A 25,928-nucleotide genomic window follows, 5' to 3' on the forward strand; every position below is an offset into this window, starting at 1 on the left:
CATATCATGACCATCATATCATGATTACTATTATTATAAGCACACCTGCTCTGCAAGAGGTGGAGATGGAAAACAGAGTGTGGGACAAACCTCTCACAATATTCTCCGTAAGAGTAAAAATTGCAGCCGACAGACCTGGACTGCCTCCTTGTGGCTCAGGCACAACATATCACCCAGTTCAGGCATGAGAGAAAGATCAGAAGAGCCCCATATAGCCCCTATAGAAGACTTCGAGACTCTAGCAAACACCCGTTTGGCATCAACCTGTGGCATTTTAGTTGAGGGCTAGTTTACTTACACACACACACACACACACACACACACACACACACACCTCTCCCTCCACGACAAACAAGAGGCATTGTCGGAGTTCAAGGACACATCCCAGCAGCCAAAAGGCATTCTGGGTATGAAGCAAGGATGGGGGAAGGTGTGACCTGTGGAGAGGCCCAAGGGCCAGAATGAGGGATCTAGAGGGCCGCATTCAGGCCTCAGGTTCCCTGCCCCTGCTGTAACCCAAAAATTTTGGTATGACTCTGCTGGAGAAACACCATATTCTGTTTCCATCCCAGAATGGACACACAGAGCAATGCGTGAGCATTCAAGAGTTTACTAACGTACAAGGGCCATCAATGATCATTTAACATTTGGTTTGTATAAGCTAAGTACCTGCACCACTTCAAAAGCATTAAGGACACATCAAACGTTCTTAGAAATAGGAAATGGATTACCCTGAATTCCCACTCCCAGGTTTGTTACAGTTTTCATTTCTCTGGCATCAGAACCAGAAGCACTCCAAGTGCAGCCCACTCACCTGTCCTAGGCTTATCTGGCGGGACTGACTGTGGTGTCACCTGCCATTTTGGGTTCCCCTCAGTGCCCCAGGCCACTTGTTACAGCATCGATCTGGGACATTTTGGGAAATCAAAATGGGCTGCTCCCAGTTAAGCTCAGGACTAGGGATGCAAGAAGGCAGTAGCTTGCGTTCCAACCCACCTTTGTTGCAAACACTGCTATTTCCTTTCCACTGCAGTTCATTTTCTGCCCAATTCTATGTTATTTGTCTTGCTAATTAATGTAATTTACACAATCCTTTACATTATGAATTTAATTAACTATGTAATTACTTTCCACATCATTTCAATGTACAGGAAATGTCAAAACAAAATATATTTTTTTAAAGTCATTAATTACTTGTCACTTGTGGGCTTTAAGAACAAACAAACCGGAACTTTGTGAATGAAAATCACCTGTAGTCACTGGATTTATTTCTACTCTAAATGTGCCAAGAAACAGTAGAAATTCCCACATCCGTTTCCAACTGAATTCTCTGGGATCCCTTCTCATGACTGGGGGAATGAATGAGTGGACTCCTGACACAGGGCACTCTGCCGAAAGATGCTTCTAATCTTTAGCCAATGCCATCTGGCGCGTGTAATAACTGACCCCATCCACAATGGCTACCTCTCCTAGAGCACACGTCACCAACCTTTTTGGGCCAGTACATTACAAATCTTGAGACAGTGTCATGGCTGCCATGGGGGCCTGTCGCGTCACAAAATGGCTGCCACCGAGGGATGGCAAAATGGCCTCAACGTCTAAAAGAGCATTCAACCACCCCATTCAGAACAGATAGGAAATCAGGCATCCAATGGCAAGTGGGCATGTTTAAGGCGGTGAGTTTAGTAGAAGAGAGGCCGAGCCTGTACAAACAGGAAGTGAGCAGGAAGAGGAAACAATCACTAGTGTACTGTGGTATTATTATTATTTTTTACAGGATATTTACAAAGACCTTTCGTGGGCACTATAGGAGGCAGTGGCTGGCACACCGGCACCCTCAGGTGCCACACTTTGGAACCTCTGTCCTAGAGCTAGAGCCTGGAACCCTTCTGAAAAAGCATTATGTGCCCACCTTCCTGCTTCCATGGTGACCAGACGCAAGGGGAGACCGCCACTCAGCAGCAGAGCAAAGCTTTGCATGCACAGTCCTGCCATCACCGTTAAAGGGACCCTGGAAGTAGGAAGGGTTGGGAAAGCCTTTAAGTGGCTACTGCCTGCCAAAGAAAGCAGCAGCCCTGGACCAGACAGGTCAAAGGTCTGGCTCAGTCTGAGGCAGCTTCATAGGAGAGGGAATGAGGGGATGTTGGCAGGTGACAGCTTGTCAGACAGGGGAGGGAGAAACTACGTCTGCTGAAAATTCCCTCTTCTGCTAGGAGTAAAGGAGGCTAATCCTCCTATACAGAAAGCCACCCAAAGGTTCCCCAACTTCTATCTTGTCAAACAAGAGAGCATTTAACAGTTCCAGACACACTCCAGTTAGGCAAAAGCATTCAAGGAGGCACAATGAGGGGGAGGCCTAAGGGCCACATGGAGAGGCCCAGAGGGCCACATCTGACATTTGAATCCTCTGAAAGAGGTCATCCCCCAACAGCACACAATAAGCTAATGGGCTGCAGTCAGAACTGTATCCTACACTGATAAAAAATTATCTAAATTATGTATCGTGAAAAGCTGGGCTCTGTGATCTGAAGGAAGTGTTGCGAGTTGGGCAGAGGAAGGAAGACCTTTTGCAGGCTACTGATGTGCCATATCTTGAAGACAAAGAATCTTCATCCACTCCCGGGCTTCAGAGATTTTCATTATATATTGCCCACACATGCAATTTCAAAGCTTAAGGGGTATAAACTTTTTATAATAACGAAAATGTGGAGTCTCAGAAGGTGGAATTCCGCACTCAAGCAAAATTCTGCACTTGCCCAGTATGCTCGCAGAACACAGCCTTCCTAATAGTGGCATTATTCCATCACCTGAATTAACAACAGACCATCACCACTCCTTTTAAGTAATTCACCCCTAAGGGTCCAGCATTTCCACCTTTCATGTGCACCCCTTCCACTTTCCTGCTGTTATTTCTTCAGTGGATAGTTCAAAGTTTCTTCTGAACGACTGCGACAGGACATCATCTTTCCATCACTGGAACATCCATCAAGGAACATCAGCAGAACTGCAAGGGGAAAGGACACTCTCTGAACCTTGCTGGATCTTCTGGGACATTGCATGCAGGAAAGCCCCACCTGCCTCACCTTCAACATCCCCAGGTGTCCACACAAAGACAAATTCACCAGCACCAACATGGTCATTCCCCAGATTTGGTTGAGGAATTGGGCCGCGAGATTTTGACCTACATGCACTGGGATTTAACTTGAGGGGACCTGGGCCATATCTAAATGGGTTGTCCTCGCATGGACATGAAGGGACAACAGAGGTAAAGCTGGTATGCTAGGAAGGGAAGGTATACACACCCCTTCCCTTTGTGGCATGAGTAGCGATGCTCAGGAATTTTGTTCTGCCTGCATTTTAAGCAAACTTCATTCCAACTTCCCAAATCGATACATGGATCACAATGAAGTTATCCTTCCATTTTAGCCAGATTTTGAGAGAATTCCAAAATGTAAAATGAATGCCTATTTTAAGGTATGATGTGTACACACAAAAATGTGCAAAGATAAAAACTTATTTGGGGTGGGGTGGGGGTGGGAATACTACCTTCCAGCGGTTCCCGCACTCGTTACACAGCACAAAGGTCGTCATTGGCTCGTCAGCACTCCGTGTTTGCACCTGCAAGGAGAAAGTCAGCTGTGAGCTGGGTGTTTGCCTTTCTGAGCAAACTGGAGCACAAATTCCAGTAGCAAAGAGGCCCCAGCTTCCAAAATTTAATCCTCACAACTAAATTCCAGCATTTTCATTGCCACTATCAAATTTGGGCACATCAAGCTTTAAGCCACAATCTTGCACTAAGGAAAGCGGGATTCTGCAACTTGCATAAATTACATAAATTAAGCACAGTTGCTCGCTATGCATTTTGCCCCTTCTGCTAGTCCAAAGACAGAGCGAAGAGCCTGGCAGGGCACACACACAGAATGCCTATAGCTATATATCAATCTATATTATATTGCATCTGTTTACACAGACACTCCCTTGATCTCTCAACCCAAAACTCCTGTTCTAATTGTAAAGTTGCTTTAAAGAGAATGATGGATTTTTATATGTTTGTGTAACTGGTTTTTATAATCTGCAAGCCACTTGGAAGCCCATTTTTTGCATTAAATGGTATATAAAGACGATATACTCGAGAGAGAACACCACCTACACATCGTACAATATAATCCAAGTGCAAAAAAGGGGGTGTCATATCCAGTACACGGGTAAAACTACAACCCATCTACACACGTTTTAGAAACCACAAATTTGCAATCCTGATCAAAACAGCGGAGCAAATAATTTCAGTTCTGAGAACTGCAGCCTGTCAGTCTTATCAATAATAGTTGCAGAGATCCCTACAGATCCAGCTCTGTTAGCATACAACTATGGTGTACACACCAGGCACCTTAAGACCGCATGGCCTCAGCCTGGAGGACGGTACCAGCACTGCTTGGCTCTAATGAATGAAGCCATTCTAAGTGTGCCATCCTCAAAGCTCTATAACTGCCACCTTGGATACAGCATCCATTCATTGTTACCAGAGCAGCAGATGAAGCCACTAGCCAAAATGGCAATAGCCACGTAAACATATACAGTGCTCCCCCCCCCCGAAAATGTTTAGGGGTACAGTGGTACCTCAGGTTACATATGCTTCAGGTTACATACGCTTCAGGTTACAGACTCCGCTAACCCAGAAATAGTGCTTCAGGTTAAGAACTTTGCTTCAGGATAAGAACAGAAATCGGGCTCCGGCGGCACAGCGGCAGCAGGAGGCCCCATTAGCTAAAGTGGTGCTTCAGGTTAAGAACAGTTTCAGGTTAAGAACGGACCTCCGGAACGAATTAAGTACTTAACCCGAGGTACCACTGTACTCTCATTTTGACTCAAGAAAAATCACTCTTTTATAGTTCATCTTGGGGAAAATAAATACAGTAAATTGATAAAAGTACAAAGATTCATAAAATGTTTAGGGGTATGTGTCCCCCCAGAAAAAAACACTGAACACACACACGTGTGGGGAGGGGGGGTAGAGATCTTGCTCAGATTCTTCTACGGTTCCTGAAATTGACTATATCTACAGTACAATGTGTAAGTTAACATCATTAGCATTCCTTTTCTCGCTGACTGCAGAGATCTCTTGTGAAGCACAGAGGGATTCGTTGTTGTTTTTTTACCATGTGAACGTGCCCAGCCTGATAGGTCTTGCCCAATAGCCTAGTCCACCTCTCCTCACCTGGTTATAGGTACAGTTCTTCTTTTTGCATTTGCCGCACTGGAAGAGGTCAGTTGTGGTGCCTCCAGTCTTCGCCATCTGATGCTCTCGTATGGCTTCCTGGGTCATGGCGTTCCTCAGCTCCTTCAGTTCATCGCTGGCCATTTCCTGCAATTAATTACTTAGTTAGAGCAGACTTTCTGCCTCACCAGTCCTAAACTTGCCACAGCGCTTTGCAAGGCCAAACCATCAGCTGGTTGTTAGGGCTAGCAAAGACCAACACACAGGAGACTGCAGAGGCTGACAGATCAATTCACATCCCTGCAAATCCCCATTTCAGCCCAGTCACATCTTTTTACCTGCTCACACCTGACATCCCATATATGCCAGGTGTGCAGAAGGAACGTGAGGCTTGGCCAAAATGGCCTCATGCCCCTAAGGAGGCCTGCGGGACAGAGATTCCCCGCCACGGATGTAAAAAGTTATAGCCCATCCTGTTCCTTCTCCTCCCAACTTACATCTGCCGTCATCCTGGCAATGAGGCTGGGCGGAATGGCTCCGGACAACACGTTTCGGCGCAAGCCAGGATTCTTGGGGTCCTTCAGGTTGCTAATGCGGCTCCTCACGCGGTTGCGGTACTTCATATCGGTGCCCTTCAGCTCCTGGTAGATATGTGGAGGCGTCAAGGAAGAAGGGCAAAAAGGATGATACACAGAATAAAATGGGTCACAGAGCTCAGTTGGCAGGGCGCATGCTCTGTGTGGGGAAGGTCCTGGGTTCAATCCTCAGCATCGCTAGCGAAAAGGATTTCAGGTAGGAGGCAATGAAACAGATCTCTGCCCCAAACCCTGAAACCAGCCTCCACTGCGCATGTGTATCACGAGATCCAATCTCTCATGGTTTTAACCTTTAAAGCCCTATACGGCCTAGGACCCTCACACCTACGGGACTGCCTCTCCTGGTATGTCCCACAGAGGACCTTACGGTCTTCAAATAAAAACATCTTGGAGATCCCGGGCCACAGGGAGGTTAGGCTGGCCTCAATCAGAGCCAGGGCTTTTTCAGCCATGGCCCTGATCTGGTGGAACGCTCTGTCACAAGAGACTAGGGCCCTGCGGGACTTGACATCTTTCCGGAGGGCCTGCAAGACGGAGCTGTTCCGCCAGGCCTTTGGCCAAGGCACAGTCTGACCTCCTCTCTTCTTCTGTAATCCTCAACTCTAACCCAATGGTCAATTCTGAATTGATTTTAGAATGTATTTTAATTAATTGACTGTGTGATTTTATGTACACTGTGCTATTTTTACTTGTTGTTAGCTGCTCTGAGCTCGGCTTTGGCCGGGGAGGGCAGGATACGAATAAAAAATACTATTATTATTATTATTCATCTGTTTTGGAGCCCAGAATCAATACTGTTATGAATAGAGCCCGTTTACAAAGAGCTTCCAGTACTTCATATTCATATTATATATATAGATATAAAACCGATTTGTAAGGTAGAACCCTTGGGATCAGCAACAGTATCCCAATTTTATAGATGGGAAAGTAAGACTAAAAGACAGCCCTGGAGTGAGTGATAGCAAAACACTGCTCTGGCCCACAGAACCCATCCTATCCAAAGGATATGATCTTCAATTTCAGCTGCCATCTTGTCGCAATTGACTCCAAACTCCTTGTAATCATCTGAGGAGAAAAGGAAGCGGAACAGAAGAGATCATTCTGTGTGCAACTTAGGAGTTAATTCTTGTTAGCATAAGTGGCAGGATTTTTGCTGAAGTTCCTCCTCTGTGTATGTGTTAATGTCTCCTTCCTCTGCACAAGGTCTGCACTAAGAAAGACAAAACCTCTCTTGAGGTTTTGTTTTTCTACTTGAATTACACACTGTTTTTTGTTCAGTTTGCTCAATGAGGCGTTTGCTCAATATTTTCCTCTCTGGATTCCATCTGCATTTCCCCATTGCTTCCCTAACCTAGGGTTGCCATATTTTAAGAAGTGAAAATGTGAAAACAAAAAGTGCCCCCGGCCTGCACAGCATCTGAAGGCCCTCTGCTTCCCCATCCCAGCTGGAAACTTTCCTGAGCCACAGAGGTATATACTGGCCTCTCACCATCCATTTTCAGAGCTGCGGAGACCATCTCAATGCATTTGTCCCGGACAGAGTCTCCTGTCAGGTAGCATGATGCCAAGAAGCAGGTAGAAGATGAAAATGTCGGAGTGATGGGGCTGGTTGGGGTCTTGGGCACATCTGGCCTAGCTTTGCTGTGGGATCTGAAGAGGGCAGAAAACAACAGGTCTTTTGCAAAAGCAGAACCATGCACGTTCATCACCATGAAGAACGTCCCCCCTACCTAAGGTAGGCTCTCTTTTTAAGCATAGTTCTTACTGAGGCAGTCTGTGGTCTAGCCTGGACCACTCCAGACCAGAGGTAGGGGGCTTACATAACATTTCATTTCATTTCATTGGTTGAATTTCTATATTGCTCTTCATCCAAGGATCACAGGGAGGATTACAATATAAAAAATGAACAACTAAATGCTCCTCTCTATTATTATTATTATTATTATTATTATTATTATTATTATTAATCTCCTAGCAATAACGTAATCCCCCACCAATGCTAGAACAGGGGAGCCACCCAGTGAAACTAACTGGGAGATTTAGAAAGGACAAGAAGCACTTCTTCAAAAAAGTGCATCATTAACTTATGGAACTCGCTGCCACAAGGTATGTCAAGAGATGGACACTAACTTGGGTGGTTTTAAAAGGAGATTGGATGAATTCATGGAGGACAAAGCTACCAACGGCTATTAGTCCTGAAGGACATAGGCATCCTTCTGGTATATTTGTTTTACTTATTTATACAAATATCTAATATCTATACCACTATAGTGTAAAAAAAAATCAAAGTCGTATACAATAATATTTATATATAATAAAAACACATTAAAATATTTTAAAATCAGAGACCATTGAGTAAATACTATGGAGAGAGATATTCTTAATTGCCAACATAAGCCTGGCAGAACAGAAACGTTTTCAACAGCTGTTTAAAGGTGGAAACAGAAGATCTCTATGGGCAGAATATTTCACAAAAAATACCATTTGAGGAGAAGCAATAACTGGCTTCCTAGGGGCATCTGATTAATAGCTGTTGGGGAAATGATAATGGACCAGATGGACCATCGGTCTGATCCAGCCAGCCTCTCCTTAATGTTTTTTTTCAAGGCTCAAATTCATGGCAGGGTGGTGGTGTGGTTAGAATGTGGGACTAGACTCTGGGAGGCCAGGGTTGAAATCCCTCCTCAGCCATGAAGCTCACTAGGGGATCTTTATATCCAGTTTCATCTTCCCCCTCCCCACTTGGGGAGGACACACAAATACCCAGCCGTACCTCTCTTCTTTGCTATCGGTAGAATTCTTCCGAGACCCGGGAGGAGATGTAGCTGGGTTGGAGCCAGTGGAGGCCCTCCTGTAAGGAAGACAAAGAGGTGCAACAAATAAGATGCCAAAACACACTCACAGAAATGGGAGTGGGGGAATTCCCACGTATAGTTAAATTTTATTAACATTAACCCCAGGCCGCTATCCTCAGTATACAATGTTTAGTTCTTTTTAATGGCCCCATCTGCACTAAGCAGCACTGCACCACATGAAACTTCCACCAAGGAATTCTGGGACCTGTAGTTTGCTAAAGGTGCTTGGAAGTGAAGTTCTGTGAGGGATAAACTACAGCTCCCAGGATGTTTTGAGGAAGTCATGACTGTTAAAGCAGTATACTTGTGCTTCAAATGTATGCTGCGGATGGGATCCTGTTTATTAGCGCAGTTCTTGGCTCACTGTTTCAAGGAAGATGAAGGGTAACGTATGAAATAAAGAACCAGGAAGGACTAGACTAGGAAACCGCCCATCCTCTCAGGGGACCAGTCAAACACTTTCTCTGAACGCTATGGACTAGAACAGAGATAAATGCGCTCCTGGGCTTTCAAAACTAGCAATGGCGCCATGTAAAAGGCCAGCTACGCAGCATCAGCAAAGCTGACCAAGTAGCTTACCTGTCCGTTGACAGCCTCTTGGGAGAGGAGGAGGAAGCAGCAGTGGAGGTGGAAGATCTCGAGTCTTCAGAGTCTCTTCTTTTTTGGGGGAAAAAGGGTACAAAGTGCAAAAAAGAGAGCTATGAATTGCCAGACTGTTAGCCTGGAACACATGCTAACTGCCTTACACCAGACTGGACTTTGTTGTTCATCTAGCCTGGTGTTGTCCACTCTGACTGGCAGGGTCTCAGGCAGATTATTCCCCATCATCTCCTACCCGATTAACTGGAGGTGCTAGGGATGGAACCTGGGGCTTCCTGCAGGTAAAGCACGTATCCTATTGCCGAGTTATGCAATCTCCACCCCCTAACATTAACATGGGAAATGGATGCCTGGACTTTGTGTCCATTGGAACTGGTGGGGTAGGATGTAAAGGTAAAGGGACCCCTGACCGTTTGGTCCAGTCGTGGACGACTCTGGGGTTGCGCGCTCATCTTGCACTATAGGCCAAGGGAGACGGCATTTGTCCGCAGACAGCTTCCGGGTCATGTGGCCAGCATGACTAAGCCGCTTCTGGCGATCCAGAGCAGCGCACGGAAACGCCATTTACCTTCCCGCAGAAGCGGCACCTATTTATCTACTTGCACTTTGATGTGCTTTTGAACTGCTAGGTGGGCAGGAGCAGGGACCGAGCATTGGGAGCTCACCCCGTTGCGGGGATTCGAACTGCCGACCTTCTGACTGGCAAGCCCAAGAGGCTCAGTGGTTTAGACCACAGTTCCACCTGCGTCCCTCTAAAGTAGGTGGAGCCAAAAAGTAGGTGGAGCCAAAAAGTAGGTGGAGCCAGAGCCTAGGATAGGCAGAGCCGACCAAGTCTAGTTTTGTCCCCATCCTCCTCCCTGCCGAGTACTGCAAGGGTAACAATGGGACCAAGGAGGAGGAGGAGGAAGAAGCCAATAGGCAGTGCCACCCCCTGGACTGGTCACAGGTAAGAGTGCAGTTGGGTGGGGTTGGCTGATGGTAGACTGGAGGTGGGGCAGTGAGCCCCTTGCCCTAAGGGATCAGTCTCCACTGGCAAGATTGCTTCCCAGGAAATTGAAACATTATGAGATCCACTGAAGAAAGATAAGGACACGTACCTCTCTTTTTTAGGTTCCAAGTGGGATTTTTTCGATGTAGCTGAAGCACTTCTGGGATCTCTGCATAGAGAGACATAGCATGATGTAAGATTGCCTGAATTTGGCATTCTTCAGTTTGCCATCTCCAGCATCATGCATTTCAGTGTCTGTGCTGGCAGTAGAGGTAGCTTCTCCAGTTGGCAGAATTTACCTCCTGAACTTATCATAGACTATAAGGGGAGCTAACTCTGAGCCCTGCCAAAGACTTTCTTAGTCCAGCAGGCAACATAAGGTGGTGTTAAGGTTTACGTTCAGCTTTATGAGGAATTTCAAATTGCTTTATCCTTTGTATGATTATTCTCTGCTTAGAGCGTGTTCAGTACATAAATGCCTTTTTTAAAAAAGAAATAATTGAAAGAGAATTGAACTGATATGGAGGATGCTCTTTGGGGAAATTAACTGGAGCTAAATGAATAGAAGAGGAACAGATTTGGGGTGATCTGGAACAGGGTGCAAAATAATTGAACAATTTATCTGGGTTGATTTGGATGGGGAAATTAGCTGGCTTGCTTTCCACAACATATGAATTCTAAATGTGCACCTACTTTATATCAGTAAAGGTAAAGGGACCCCTGACCATTAGGTCCAGTCGTGACCAACTCTGGGGTTGCGGCGCTCATCTCGCTTTATTGGCCGAGGGAGCTGGCGTACAGCTTCCGGGTCATATGGCCAGCATGACTAAGCCGCTTCTGGCGAACCAGAGCAGTGCACGGAAACACCATTTTCCTTCCCGCTATTTATCTACTTGCACTTTGACGTGGTTTCAAACTGCTAGGTTGGCAGGAGCAGGGACTGAGCAACGGGCACTCACCCCGCCGTGGGGATTCGAACCGCTAACCTTCTGATTGGCAAGTCCTAGGCTCAGTGGTTTAACCCACAACGCCACCCGCGTCCCTAGTACTTTATATCAGTAACGTGCATTAAATGTACTCTGGCACAGTGGTTTTCAACTGGTCCATACCCCAGACCCACCTCTGACTCCCAAGCTGTGGCACTGGAACCCACATGCGTATTTTCCCCTTTGATTTATATTTAATAGTGCTAATGATGCACGTTATTCCGTCCTAACATGAAAATCCCCAGAGCAATATAGTGTTGCCTTGGCATTACCACTAAACGAAAAGCAGTATTGCTATGGGGCAGGAAGAAGGCGCAAGCATATGGCTAGCCAGAAATCTTCATCTTATTTTTAAAAAACAGCTCATGCCTTTCTCGCATTACACTGCAGCACCTGTGGAAATTGATAAAATGAGCAGCTCATAAGAAGAATGCCCCCTAGTCTTCATGCGTGTCTGGAATCCCAACATGGCAGCCACAGCCCTGCAAATAAAGCTCTGTGGATCCATGCCCTGAATCTTTTCTATGCCACCTGGTTGTCGGCCATAAGACAATTGTAAAACAAAGCTTTACCTATCTGATGCTCATCATATGCAGCAAACTGGGTAGCAGCAAGAACACTGGAAGCTCTCTCTGTTTAATGGAGCTCAGAGCATTCCCCAAATCTATCAGCGCAGAGCAGCTCTGCCATCTGTCAAACGGTGGTTAACAAGGTCCAGGGACAATCCTGGCTCACCCCACCATTTTGCAAATGACACAGAATAAGCGATATAGTTGCTTTTACAGGCGCTGAAGTGGAAAGTGAAACTAAACAGGGCCTGGCAACCAAGATGGGCATTTTTCCAAGCACAAGCAGAGAACACCGTGGTGAAGGGAGGGCCTGCTTAACAAGATGTAGTCTCTTAGGTTAAAACAAGAAACACCCTAGAAACTGGGCAGGAACTTTTGCATATGCTTAGGCCCAATTAAATGTCCCTACAGTTGCCCTTCAAGGCTATCCTGTTTAAAAATAGATAGGGGTGACATATAAGTGATTTCATTCTGGTTAAGCCTCCCACCTGGAGACTCATATAAAACTTAAATTTCTTGAGTAGGGATGGGGGAAACCTGTCCATTTCAGTTTCTCATTTTCCAATCTTAAACTCAGTTCTCCACATGTCCACATCAGCCTGTGGCATCCCAAAATTTCATCAACAGATTCATCCAAATACAGTCATACCTTGGTAGTCGAACGGAATCCGTTCCAGAAGTCCGCTTGACTTCCAAAACGTTCGGAAACCAAAGCGCGGCTTCTGATTGGCTGCAGGAATCTCCTGCAGCCAATTGGAAGCCGCGGAAGCCCCGCTGGATGTTCAGCTTCCAAAAATAGTTCACAAACCAGAACAGTCACTTCCAGTTTGCAGCCTTCGGGAGCCAAAACATTCGAGAACCAAGCTGTTTGAAAACCAAGGTACGACTGTTTACAGATTTTTGCAAAGCAATTTTCCCTAATACAAACCAGCCACAGATGCTAAAAGTCACTCTTAGGCATAATAATATTGTGCTATTGTTGCTGCTGCTCATCATCAACATATACGGTTCTAGACTGCCCACCATATCAAAGGAATCCAAGGGTAGCATAGAGCAAATTATATCATCATATATACTTTAAAAATTTGGCTAAATTCTAGTAGCAAAGAAGGCTACAGAGGTATATCTTTGCCACTAGTTAGAAGTGGTGGTAAGAAGTGTTGCTCCTGGTGAAGAAATTTCTTAATTCTGTTAACGCATTGCGAATTACGGTATGTAACCTTTTTGGTACTTTGAGAATTTGTTCTTTCTGTTGCTTTACCTGCATCCAGTGCCTTCATCTCCCTTTCCTTTGGTTTCCTGCTAACTGGGGGGGGGGGTGTAGTAGCAATTTTACCACTAACAATATTTGTCGACTTTGAAATGTGATATCTACAACAGAATCACTTTTTAGAGGGAAGACAACTGGACCCGATTCAAATCAACATTTGCACCTCCTTGCACTAAAAGCTGTGAATGGCCCTAACATGTGAATACCGGTCTTTTTGTTTTCCACTAGAACTTTTGCAGAGATTCACAGGGTGGGAAATGGTGTCTTCGGTTTTCCAGCCAGGGCTATCAATCCCTTTGTCTCTCTCTTTCCCCTTTTTACTCTTCTCCGTCCCCGACTCTAAAAGAGAGAAAATGGGACATCCAGGCACAATCAAATATTGTAAAGTCTTCTATATTTTCTAGTTTCCTTAGTAGTTTCATATACAGTAAGCCCTGCAATATTTTTCTAGCACCCTCACACTTCTACTTGCTTTGTGAGCATCTCAAATTTCAATTAAAAAAACTTTCATTAAAAATAATAATTTGATTTTCAGTTATATGCATTTCAATAGTTTTACAATCATTCCAACATTTCCAAACTCAACTTCCTTCCTCCTCTTTCTGCGGTTCCTTAAATTTATTTCTTACATTTCCTGCATATTCCAAATTAACTTTTTTTATTCATCTACTTTAAATATATACTGTTATGAAACTTCAGGTTATTACAATAATCCTGCCAATCTTACAGTGTGTTTGTAAATATTCAATAAACTATTTTCATTCTTTTATAAAAAGTTTGTTATCTTGATTTTTTTATTTTTCTGCTAAGTTTTGCCATTTCTGCATATTCCATAAGTTTTTGTATCCATTCTTCTTTCGGCGGGACTTCTTCTTTCCATTTTGGGGCAAATAACATTCTTGCCGCTGAAGTCGCAGACATGAATAAATTTCTATTCTGTTTAGGTAGTTCTACTCCTATAATTCCCAAAAGGAAAGCTTCTGAGGTTATTTTTTTACAAATGTTATTTTAAACATCTTTTTCAATTCATTATATATCATATCCCAGTAATAATTCAACGGGACTTGAGGAGTATACCTTACTACAATACCACCAAAAAAAAAAAAAGTTTCAAGTCCCCACGAATGGGGAAATATGCTTGCAAACTGGAGGGTGGCAATGTTTTTCAAATCGTAATAATTCAACGGGACTTGAGGAGTTGTGGATTTTTACATTGAAGCAGTTGCAACTAAATTCCACCAAACCCCTAACGGCACACACCAAGGCAGAGATGCTGATAACTAAAGTTAATAATTACATGATTTTTAAAAAGTCAACAGCAGTCACAGCTGGGGCTGGGGATTTTGATCAGAACCACAACGAGGGCAAATGGTTTTTATAAATAAGAAGAAGAAGAAGAAGAAGAAGAAGAAGAAGAAGAAGAAGAAGAAGAAGAAGAAGAAGAGGAGGAGGAGGAACAACAATGACAAGCTCCCTGCTGTGATCCAGATTTGCCCCATGGCTATAATTCCGTTTAAAACAACAAGAACAATCATGTCCAACTCCTTGCATGCTTATCATCAGTCTCCTTTGTTGTTCTGCTTGGTAAGACAGGACTTGTAAATCATCAGTGATGCTTTCCACTGTTGGAGGCAGTATACCTCTGTATACCATTTGGACTACTACAATCCACTCTACGTGGGGCTACCTTTGAAGGTGACCCGGAAACTATAACTAATCCAAAATGCGGCAGCTAGACTGGTGACTGGGAGCGGCCGCTGGGACCATATAACACCGGTCCTGAAAGACCTACATTGGCTCCCAGTACGTTTCCGAGCACAATTCAAAGTGTTGGTGCGTGTTTACAAAAGCATAGGGATGGGGGGGGGGGAGTTGATTCAGCACACATATAAAGTCAAACTTACTGGTTTCGTACTTTCTGAAACAAAGCACAAACTGAATCACAACCATCCCTAGCCTAACCAAGGTGGGGAACAAAATTTAGTTTAGTTCAAATTTTAATGCATACCTACCGCCCTTGGCTCGGTATACCTGGAGGAGCGCCTCCACCCCCATCAGTCTGCCCAGACACTGAGGTCCAGCTCCGAGGGCCTTCTGGAGGTTTCCTCACTGCAAGAAGTGAGGTTACAGGGAACCAGGCAGAGGGCCTTTTCAGTAGTGGCACCCTGTGGAGTGCCCTCCCATCAGATGTCAAAGAAATAAACAACTACCTGACTTTTAGAAGACATCTGAAAGCAGCCCTGTTTAGGGAGGTTTTTAATGTTTTATTGTGTTTTTAATATTCTGTTGGGAGCCGCCCAGAGTGGCTGAGGAAACCCAGCCAGATGGGCAGGGTTAAATAAATAAATAAATAAATAAATAATAACAACAATTATTATTATTATTCCAGTGCCCGGGAATCGCAAGTGGCGAGAACTGCTGTTGTTAAAATGGGGTGTTCTGTTTGTTGTTTGCTTGTTTGTTTTCTTTAAAAACCTAGATCCCTTTTTTGACCCTCAGCTTCTGAAAGCAAGCCACACTTTAAAAAAGAACCAGGAGGTAACTCTCCAAAACAAAGTGTGGGATGAACAACTATCTTCCGCTAGTATTTCCAGCAGTAACCGTCAGGTCTATTAACTCCTACAAGAATATAGCACACATTTCCAAACTCTCCAATAGCTGTTATTACTGTAGTTGCATGAGAAAATGCTATGCTCTTGAGTCGTAATGGAACACTCCTGTGCACATTTAACCAACCAAACGCCACTGGTGTGTCATACTGTCTCTGTGAGAGTTTGTAAAAGCAGCACCCAGTTAGTTACTGATTATGAGAGAAGCTCTTAGTTCCAATTTTGCTTCCCTGGAAGAAACATACATGGTCAAAAGGGCAAACCACAGCCCCACTGGTACTATTTGGTTGTCTATTAGAGAGTGGCTACATATGCACAGATGGTGTTGGAGAAAGGCAATAGGCACACTTACCTGCCTGGGCCTCACTCTCACACCATCACCTGTATGATGTGCAACACCCACACAGTATCAGCCGATAGTCACCCCAGCTATGTATACTCTGCATCCTACTAGTCCCCAATGTCTCAATATGGAAGCGCCGGGGCTCTCATTTTCTTGTCTCTCTGACCCAGAATCACCCTGTCATCCAAAGCTAGCATGGCTAAGAACCAGGAATGATGGGAGTTGTAGTTCAGCTACATCTGGAGGACTACACATCCCCTGTCGTTGCTCTACAGGCCCCTCTCCCTTGGGGCACAAGGCCTCACAAATCCCAGCACCCTCAGCTAATGCGGTTTTCTTGAAGTCTAAGCAGCTTACTAATGGTGATACTCGGAGAACCTGCTGGCATTTTTTTGCCACCCACAACAATGCAATCTTACCCAACAACCTCTTCCAGTTCTTGATGAGGATTTTCGCCAGAGTTACCACCTCCTCGTCAGCACAGTGCTTGCGGATTGCGTTGACAGCCACGCCAATTCTTGTGGTCTGAGAGACAGAGAAGAGGGATCAGCAGCCGTTTATGCAAGAGCTCTCAGGGACAGAGCAAACGCTTTTGTCACGTCTCCAACTTAAAAGGGACCAGGGGACAGCTGGAGGACTCAGGGGCCCATGTCAGTCAGAGTTGACCTTGCAAAGCCAAAGCAGTGACCTCCAGATGCTGTTGGACTACAATTCCCTTCAGCATCAGCCAGCGTGACAGGGATGATGGGAGTTGTGCTCCAGCAAACATAAGGAAAGCCTGTTGGGTCAGGCCAATGATCCATCTAGTCCAGTATCCTGTTCTCACAGCAGCCAACCCACTCTCTCCCACTGTGGTTTCCAGCAGCTGGTATTCAGAAGCATAACTGCCTCTGACCATGGAGACAGAGCGTAGGTATCGTGGCTAGTAGCCTCATCCTCCATGAACTTGTCCAAAGCCACTTCCGCCCTATGGAGGAGGTGGGGTTGCGAGCTTCACGCCCCCCTCCGCGCGCGATTGGGGGGATTTCTGGCCGCATCACCTCCTGGCCTGCCAATTGGAAGGCTCTGGGGGTGTGGCCTGCCTTATTTAAAGCAGGACGCACTTCCTGCTTTTCCCACCCTATAAGGTTTTCATTCCTTGACCTTGCTATGGACCTTGGTTGGTCGCCATTGAGGGGCCTGGCAGGAATTTTTCCACTTGGCAAATTGGCACCAGCCACTTGGTTTTCGCCTACCTCGTAGCAAATCGTCACATCTTTCTTGGTATTGGCAGTTAGGCATTGGTATAGTTCTAGTTCTGTAGATGGAAGAGGGGAGGTGGCGCCATCACCTGCCCCGCATATTGAAAGGTAGTCCAATAAAGGATTCCGGGGTGTGTGGCCCTGTCCAAAGCCTGGGGAGGTGAGGGCCTAAGGCACGCCCCCTATTGGTGACCCCAGGGGAGTTCCTAGTTGATGTGCATCAGCAGGACTCCCCCTACTGGTGGTTAACCCTTCCTGGACTTCAAGCAGACGGGCTGAAGTCGGATATAGTCGGTTAGGACCAATGCCTATGCCAATACCACTCATCACCTGTAACCAATAAAGCTGTGGCCTTATTTAGCCTATTAACCTTAAAAATTGTGTCATGTGTCATTATTTCCACTGGGGGGGCGGGCGGGAACTTGCCACACAATCCTCTTTCAAAGTCATCCAGTTTTGTGGCCATCACTGCCTCTTCTGGGCATGACGCCCACAGCTTAACTATGCACCACACAAAGAAATACTTTCTTGTATCTGTCCCAAATCCTGTCCCAAATTCAGCTTCATGGGATGTCAATGCAAGTTATGAGAGAGGAGAAAATGACTTTCCCCCATCCACTTTCTCGAGGCCATGAATTATGTTAGAAACATCTACCATGCCACCTTTTTCCTCACCTTTTCTCTAAAGAGTCCCAAATGCTGGACCCTTTCCCTGTAGTGGGGCTGCTCCACCCCCCTGATCATCTTGGTTGCCCTTTTCTGAACTTCCCCCAACACCCTTTTTGAGATGAGGCAAATGTCCAGACAGCACCTCGTTGGCCCAGAGTATTTATGCCCCAGAATTCAAATACCTGCAGCAGCTGGATGGTCATTGTGCAACTGTTCAGTTTCTTCAGTAGGTCGAGAGCTCCTTCCTAAGAAGGGGGGAAACAAACACACACAGGGAATATTAAAAAGCCTTAAAATATGTCTCCTGCAATATGCCTATTGTAGTGACAATCTCTTGAGGAACGGGTGGGGAACCTCAGACCCAGGGGCCAGATGCAGCCCTCCAAGACCGTTGTATCTGGCCCTTGGGAGTTTCCTGGCTAGGACACATCCTTGAACTCATATTGTGCTTTTGGCTTGCCTGGATGGAGGACAGAGAAGGGAATGTCAGCCCAATGAGCGTTTGTCCCATTCCACCCACTTTTACCCCTGCTCACTGCTGATTGCTGGTGCCAGAAAGGCGGCCCAGAAGGGGAGGTGGTGCTCTAGAATTGAAAAAGGCCCCCCATACCTGCTTGAAGGGAGGATGCCCTCAGTGGTCACTAAGGGTGGAGCCAGGAGTCAGCAGACACACTCTAAGGTTCATGGCTCAAGCAAGAGGCCCACAACAAACCACCCGAGCCCCTTAGAGCTGCTCTTGCTCTTCTTGCCACTGAGAGAAAATGATTGTTTTTGCCTGGTGCCTAAAGGTATGGAACGAAGGTGAACTTCCCTGGGGGAGAGCATTCTTCAATTGGGGAGCCACCACAGAAAAGGCCCATTATAGTGTTGCCACATTTTGGACATGAAGATGGGCTTCAGGTGATGATCTGATGATATTGCTGGCTCACTCCTGACACTGCTTGAGACCATACCAATTTGGTGTCTGGCTGTGGTTGTCAAAAGGGAGCCACAGACAGACAACCAGCCAGTGCTTGCCATGGAGCCAGACTGCAATGACTGCATGCATCACGACAGTGCTACCCACCTTTCAACTTATGCATATTTTGGCATGCCAATACAAATCAACACTAGGTGGCAGGTTTCCAGTGGCACAGCCCAAGCTTGAATTTGGCACACTGCAATGAATGAACCCCAGCCAGATGGGCAGGGTAGAAATAATAAATTATTATTATTAAATAATTATTAGGGCTGGAGGTATCTGTGGCCAACACGTACCATTTGCAAGAACATGGGGCAACATGTCCCTGTCCCCCCCCCCCCCAGCAGGCAGACCCTTATCTGGAAATTCGTTTCAGGGGAAAGTGTTGACACCACCATGGATCTTTGCAGAAACCTGACATTGCAAAAGTCAAATGTTGTTTCCTTGTCAACGGAACGTCTGTCTGCGTCTCAAATAACTTCTGCAATTGGCCGCAGCAGGCAGCAATGGGCTCTCTCGCCTTTGAGAAAACAAAAACTCTCTCGCAGGTGATGGGTGGGTGAGGGAGTCACCAATTGATTTCCATTGCTCTCCAAGATGATGTCACAAACATACATACTGCAAACATTTTACACTGCAGAGCTTCTGATTTCTGCACCCGTCTATTAGGTAAGTTTTTAATATTTGATGTTCTATTGTATTTTTGATATTCTGTTGGGAGCTGCCCAGAGCAACTGGGGAAACCCAACCAGATGGGCGGGGTATAAATAATAAATTTATTACTATTACTATTATTATTATTGACAAAGAGGTGCCTCTCTCTGCTGTTAATACTTCTATACAGGGAAGGGAAGACATCAGTAAACTCCTTGATCCCTGCATAGTTAGAATAGGGGTGAGTGCACCCTTAATACTTCTGGTGGTGGGGTTGAGCTTTCTTTCATATTGCCCATTGTGTGCTCAGGTTTCTAGTCCCTAAGGCAAGGGTGAGGAATCTCAGGCCCGAGAGGCCAAATGTGGCCCACCTAGCTTCTCAAACTGGCCCTTGGATCTCTCCCTAAGCCATACCCCCTCTCTCCAGATGTCAAGGCTCCAAATGGAGAGCTGCTGCCAGTCAGTGTAGACAATACTGAGCTAGATGGACCAATGGGTCTGACACAGTATAGGGCAGATTCCTGTGCTTCTTCATGCTCCCTTCCCAGGTCAGAGTCTCCCTAAAGCAGGAAAGCCTTTTCCCCTCTATGCCAGCATGATCTGCAAAATTACAGTGGTTGCAGCAGAACCTTCAAATATTGGCCTTAAGTCTGTGGAGGGGTGGGTGTTGAAGGAGATCTGGCAGAGGAGGGTAGGGAGGAGTTATTCACAGTCATTGCACACTAGAGCAAAGTTTGCAAGGGAAGTCAAACATTAACTTCAACTCAAGGTGCAAATCTTGCTCCGTGGTTCACCTTCTGCTGAGTACTGCCGGGGAGCCAAAGGACAAAATCCTCAGACCGCTCAAGTGAAATAAGAATGGCAAGACATCCACTGACCTACACCAACTCTATGGTGGTGTAGCGGTTTGAGCGCCGGACTAGGACCTGGGAGACCTGGGTTCAAATCCCCACTCACTGGGTGGGTGGCCTGGAACCTCAGCCTAACCTACCTCACAGGGTTCTTGTGGAGAATGGAAGAAGGGGAGAATGACTTATGCCTCCTTGGGGGAAAAGGTGGGATATAAATACAATATTTTTTTTTTTAAAAAAGAATGTGTCCATTCTCGAGTAAATGCAACAGAACCTGTCCACAGGAAGATAATGCAAGGACAGCTGTGCACTTAGAGAATTTTGCACTGTGTGGGCTTGTGTCCTCTCCACTCTGGGCATATATGGTGTTATAGGGCTGAGCCCAAGGGCTGCATTTCCTCCTGGGCAACCTTCCAAAGGGACCTGCCAAGGGTGGGCGGGGCCAGTGGCAAAAGTGGGTGGAGTAACAAATGCAAATTTTGCCTTTATACAAGGGGGCTAGCTTGTCCTCTGTGCAGACAAGCAAGAGACTTGATTGGAGTTCAAGGACACATCTCACAGGGCAAACACACTCTGGTGTGCAGAAGGACGGGCGAGAGGGGTTGGCCTGGGGTCCAAATTCCAAGGGCTGGACAGAGAGGCTATTTTATCCTCCATCCAGGCAAGGAGCAGTCATTATCAGCATCCCAGCCATGCAAAAATGCTCAAGGAGGGTGTGAAAGCAAGGCCGATGAGGGGTGAGGTCTGGGGAGAGAGGGCATGACCCCTGGGGAGAGCCAGCCAAGGGCCAGGCCGAGAGGGCCACGTCTGGCCCCCGGCTCTGAGGCTCCCCACCCACAGTGGTAAACCAGCCCTGCCACATTCAGGGACCCTCCTGCTCATTTTGCTGGGAGGGGTCCCAAACTCCTCAGCAAGAACATGTCCTCTAGTTGTCCCTAATCCACAAAGCACATCCCTCGTTTTCTAGCCTTCCCTCTCCCCATTAGATCCCTATTTTACCCATTGGGGTGCGTTTTAAAATAAAGCTAGCACTCAGTTCAATTCTCTTCTCGCATGTGAGTGACCTAATCGTTAAAAAGGAAAATGCTACAATCAGGTTGACTAACTCACCCAGCTCCAGAAGCCAATGCGCAATTGCCACACATGGCAGAGTAAACAAGCATTGAGGGTGACGTTGTCTAGCTTTTCAACTCCATAGCTGTGCCTTGAAGAGCCAGGTGAAATGGGAAAGCTTGCAACTCCCACCAAATAGAACAAGTCCTTCCTTGGAGGCTTTTAAGCAGAGCTTGGACTGGATGACTCTCGGGGTCCCAACTCTACATTATACATTCACATTAGCAGCTTAAAATACAGAAAGTTTCTCTCCCAACCCAACGCGTTCACATTGGGGGGGGGGTGTCTTCACCCAGTGCACAAGACATTCTTCCTTTCCCCACCCCTGCAACATGGAACTTCTATTCATGATGCTATCATCTGCGCATGCGCACGCATTTTTGCATGTACTCTCGTCTGCGCATGGGCAACAGCCATCTTAACTGAACACGCTGTTCTTAAGAATAAAGTGAATTCAGCGTAGGTTTTCTAGTTGCACTGAAGCTGATTTGGGCAAGGGGGAGGGGTTTACAAATCAAGCAACATTTGTCAAGAAGCAACAGGGTCAATATGGATTGTGTCTATGAATGTGTCTTCGGAAACTAGCAGCGAGACAGCAGCTGGATTTCAAGTAAGCGGTTATTTGAATGGACCCAGAATGTCTCAAAATGACTTACAAAATAAGGTAAAGGTACCCCTGACCAGTCGTGGACGACTCTGGGGTTGCACGCTCATCTCGCTCTATAGGCTGAGGGAGCTGGTGTTTGTACGCAGACAGCTTCCGGGTCATGTGGCCAGCATGACTAAGCCGCTTCTTGCGAACCAGAGCAGCGCACGGAAACGCTGCTTACCTTCCCGCCAGAGTGGTACCTATTTATCTACTTGCACTTGGCATGCTTTCAAACTGCTAGGTGGGCAGGAGCAGGGACCAAACAACGGGAGCTCACTTCCAAAATACAGATAATCTAATCAAATGTTACTATTAAAGTCATAACCCTATGTCCATCACAGGTGAAGCATCTACCCAATACGGTACAACATAGCACATAAACCCCCCAATTGCATTTGCAATTATACTAATAAATTGTTATGAGTTTGATGATGCCCGGAATCCCTTCCAATCCTTGGGATTCTGTGTCTGTGTAATGTCCAAGAGCAAGCTTGCCAAAGCAGCCCCTTCGTCTTGGTAATGGCTTTGGCTGGCGAATTAAGCACCACAATTAGCATAAGCAAAGAAGTTGTTCTGTGCCATAGAACAAATAATTGGGCCTCTCCCCACCACCACAGCCAGTGTTGTTTGAGTGAGCTGGAAGCAAGCTGGAGACATAGAAGGATGTTTAGGATGCCCTGGATTCAAAGCAAACTTATTCTTAAGTAAAATTTGCCGGGGTGCTAATGTCATGAGCCCCTCTATCTTATGCTCACGTTGCATATATGAGCAAATAAAACCACATGTCCCAAAGGCACCACCATCTCTACTGACCTTCATTCCAAAGATAGCTTAGCTGGTTAGAGTGTGGGGCTGATAACACCAAGGTCACAGGTTTGAGCCACACCCCATAAACGACAGCTGTATATTCATGCATTGTATTATTATTATTATTATTATTATTATTTGAATTTATATACTGCCCTATACCCGGAGGTCTCAGAGCAGTTCACATAAAAAGATCACAGTATATAAAATAAAAGTTGGTTCCTTCCAACTCTATGATTCTAAGGAAACCAAACCCTGAAACTCTTGGAGTCTCTCACTGCTTGCAGACTGGAGTGGCGTGTAACTTTATTTCTCAGCCTTTAAATTGTGGCTGCACACACACACACACATCTTCCCATGTAGCTGGAAGGAGGAAGGCAAAGCTGGGGGTCCTCTTTTCCTCCCCTGTTCCTGCACAACATACATTATTTTTACTTCTCTGCTGCCATTCCTTCAGCAAGACACCAGGCAAAGATTAAATTTACATTGCCAGACTCCTGCCAAACACCTGTTGTCTACATACCTTCTCTCCAAATCCTCTTAGGGACTGGCCACTTGGAGATCTGCAGGAGCAAGGGGGGGGGGGAATACTGTCCCTGAAAGAAAACTGAAGCTCTCACAAAAATGATTGAGGTCGGGGTGAGGAAGAGAGAGAAAACAAAACTACTCCCCAGATTTTTTGGGGTGGGAACCTAGCTTTTAAGCAAACACAGGAAATAATATATTTTTGCTTGTCTCGGGTCACCTAAAGAGCACAACGATTCTCAGCTGTAACGCAAACCCTGCAAGGGTTTTTTTAAAACCTGATTTCCCCGCCCCGCAACTGTTGAGCGTTGCAGCTGCACCTCCTTAGATTCTGACGGTTTTGCAAAAAGTTTGCTGATCAGTGAGAAAACCACAGGAAACCACATTAAAAGCAACTGTTTCTTCAAACCCGAAAGGGACCTTCCAGTGCCAGCGACAGGCTCCTGCGAATTCAAGCAGAGTTAAAACAGAAAGCACACAAGCAAAGCGAAAACACAACACGCGCACCGTTTCTCTTACCATGTTCTTCCTGGACACCATCTTATCCAGCTTTCTGCCTATTCGGATCAGCTCCTCCGCTTGCCCCATGGCTTCTCCTCTCCCAAAAAAACACAAACAAACCTATGCCACGCTTCGCCAAGGCGAGCGCCTGAAAATATTTAACGGGGAGTCGCGGGGGAGGGGGGGCAAGAAACGGACCCAGCTGGATCCGGACCTGGTTTTATGACAGTTGTAGTTGTTGGTTTTTGGGTGACTTTTGGTGTTTTTTAAGAGGCGGGAACGTACTTGCGGAATAAAGGGAAAGTTTTCGCACTCACTGGTGAAGTTTGACGCGGAAGGAAGGCAAGAGGGCGAAATAACGCAGGCGTGCTGGAGAGGGGAGGGGCCACTCGGTCACTTACAAATGACGGCCGTGGAGTCAAAATAGCACTAGGGGGCTGGGCTAAATATAGGAGCCGAGGATTAAGGGGTGGAAAGATTTCAGGCGAGTGGGTGCGGGGTGGGCTGGATACTGAGGCCGCCTGCAGGTGGCTGGAAGGGCCCGGGGAGCGAGAGGCTTTCTCGGGGCCCTTCTAGGCGCCCTTTCCCTCGGGCGTCCCCGGAGATGGGCGCCGCTTTCAGTCTCCTTTGCACCTGCAAAAGTTTGTTGGCGGAGGTACTGGCTTCGCCCGCAAAGAGGTGCGTAAAACTGCCCGCCGAAAAGCCGGTCTCTGTTTTTGCCCATGGCGCAAAGGTTCCGGGGTGCTGCAGAAGGAAACCACTAACAATGGTTGCCAGTTCGTTTCCGTACTCAATTCATGCTGTTCCCCCCCCCCCCCAAAAAAAAACCAACTCTGAAAGGCTGCCTTATTCCCCACAGAACCTTTTGGGTGTTCAGATCAGCAGAGGGCGCTCTCTTGGTCGTTTCATTGCCCCCAGAAGTTGGTGTGTGTGAAAGACAGCCGGCGAGAGGGTCTTCTCTGTGGCAGCTCCTAAACTGTGGCACTCCCTCCTCTGCAACTGGGACTTTCATTGCGTTCTTCCTGCTGTGTGCTTTGACACCCGAGATATTGGCCCCCAGTCAACTAAACACTTGCACTAGCAGGAGCCAGTGCAATGAGACTTTCCCCTCAATTCTTCCCCCCACCCCAGCCCATAATCATCCCGGGAGAATTGCCAGAGCTGTATGTTGTGGGGCAGATGGTATATTGTTGTTGTTGTTTAGTCGTGTCCAACTCTTCGTGACCCCATGGACCAGAGCATGCCAGGCACTTCTGTCTTGCACTGTCTCCCACAGTTTGGTCAAAAGATGGTATATTAATTGCATATTAATTGCATTCATACATAACAATTTCAGTATTTGTATAAGGGTTCTTCCAAGTGGGGCAGATTGTTCCATCTGGCAAGCTTTAATATTTTGCACTGAGGGAGCAATCATCATAGTGTGACACTGAATTCCTCCCATTTGTCAGTGTCTTCCCAATTCCTGTGACTGTCATTTGTTTTATTTTTTATAAATATTTATTAAATTTTCCCAAATTTTTAAAAACACATACAATACACACAATACAAAGATATACATACAATAACAAACAAACACGTATAATTTCAACTCCTTTTTTCTTAAACTTACTTCATCGACTTCCCCATACCTCCCCTTTCTGCATTCCAATTCCCAAAATTATTTCAGCAAATCCTTCCTCTTAATTTAATCCAATTTTTTCCTTTTCTTTTCTTTTACTTAATCTTTAACAGCTGTAATCCCTTATTTTATATAACCACAACATTTTAACATTCATTAATTTTACAATATTTTTTAAGATAAATTTTAAATTTCTTCCAATCTTCTTCCGCCGTCTCTTTCCCCTGGTCTCGGACTCTGTCAGTCATTTCAGCCAATCCCATGTAGTCAATCACCTTCATCTGCCACTCTTCCAAGGTGGGTAG

General features: G+C 46.0%; 1 protein-coding gene across 2 annotated transcripts; it reads right to left on the reverse strand.

The window, feature by feature from the left end:
• Nucleotides 1-594: 594 nt before the first annotated feature.
• Nucleotides 595-24,878, reverse strand: TCEA3 (transcription elongation factor A3). 2 transcript variants are annotated; one of them, XM_083512212.1, is made up of 13 exons: nt 24,021-24,878; nt 18,124-18,186; nt 16,451-16,556; nt 13,286-13,418; nt 10,364-10,423; nt 9,246-9,323; nt 8,585-8,662; nt 7,301-7,461; nt 6,820-6,876; nt 5,713-5,867; nt 5,216-5,362; nt 3,547-3,618; nt 595-3,004 (listed from the first exon to the last, which is right to left on the reverse strand). In XM_083512212.1, exons 1-13 carry the CDS (start codon nt 24,087-24,089, stop codon nt 2,996-2,998), a joined length of 1,188 nt encoding a protein of 395 aa, XP_083368338.1. In that variant the 5' UTR covers nt 24,090-24,878; the 3' UTR covers nt 595-2,995. The 2 variants fall into 2 exon arrangements, with proteins under 2 accessions (XP_083368338.1, XP_083368337.1); XM_083512211.1 differs by having other exon boundaries at nt 5,713-5,862; nt 6,815-6,876; nt 24,021-24,368.
• Between the last annotated feature and the right edge of the window lie 1,050 nt (nt 24,879-25,928).

This window comes from Podarcis liolepis, assembly GCF_965112155.1.
Source record: "Podarcis liolepis genome assembly, chromosome: 7".
NCBI classification, from domain to species: Eukaryota; Metazoa; Chordata; class Lepidosauria; order Squamata; family Lacertidae; genus Podarcis; species Podarcis liolepis.

Excerpts from the sequence above, each read along its gene's own strand:
- TCEA3 (XM_083512212.1), bottom strand. The coding sequence starts at position 24,089 with ATGGGGCAAGCGGAGGAGCTGATCCGAATAGGCAGAAAGCTGGATAAG. Across the intron at positions 7,462-8,584 it reads ACCGATAGCAAAGAAGAGAG|ATCCCACAGCAAAGCTAGGC; the intron begins GTACGGCTGGGT and ends TGCCCTCTTCAG. Across the intron at positions 5,868-6,819 it reads GGCAGCTGAAATTGAAGATC|ATATCTACCAGGAGCTGAAG; the intron begins ATATCCTTTGGA and ends TGACGCCTCCAC.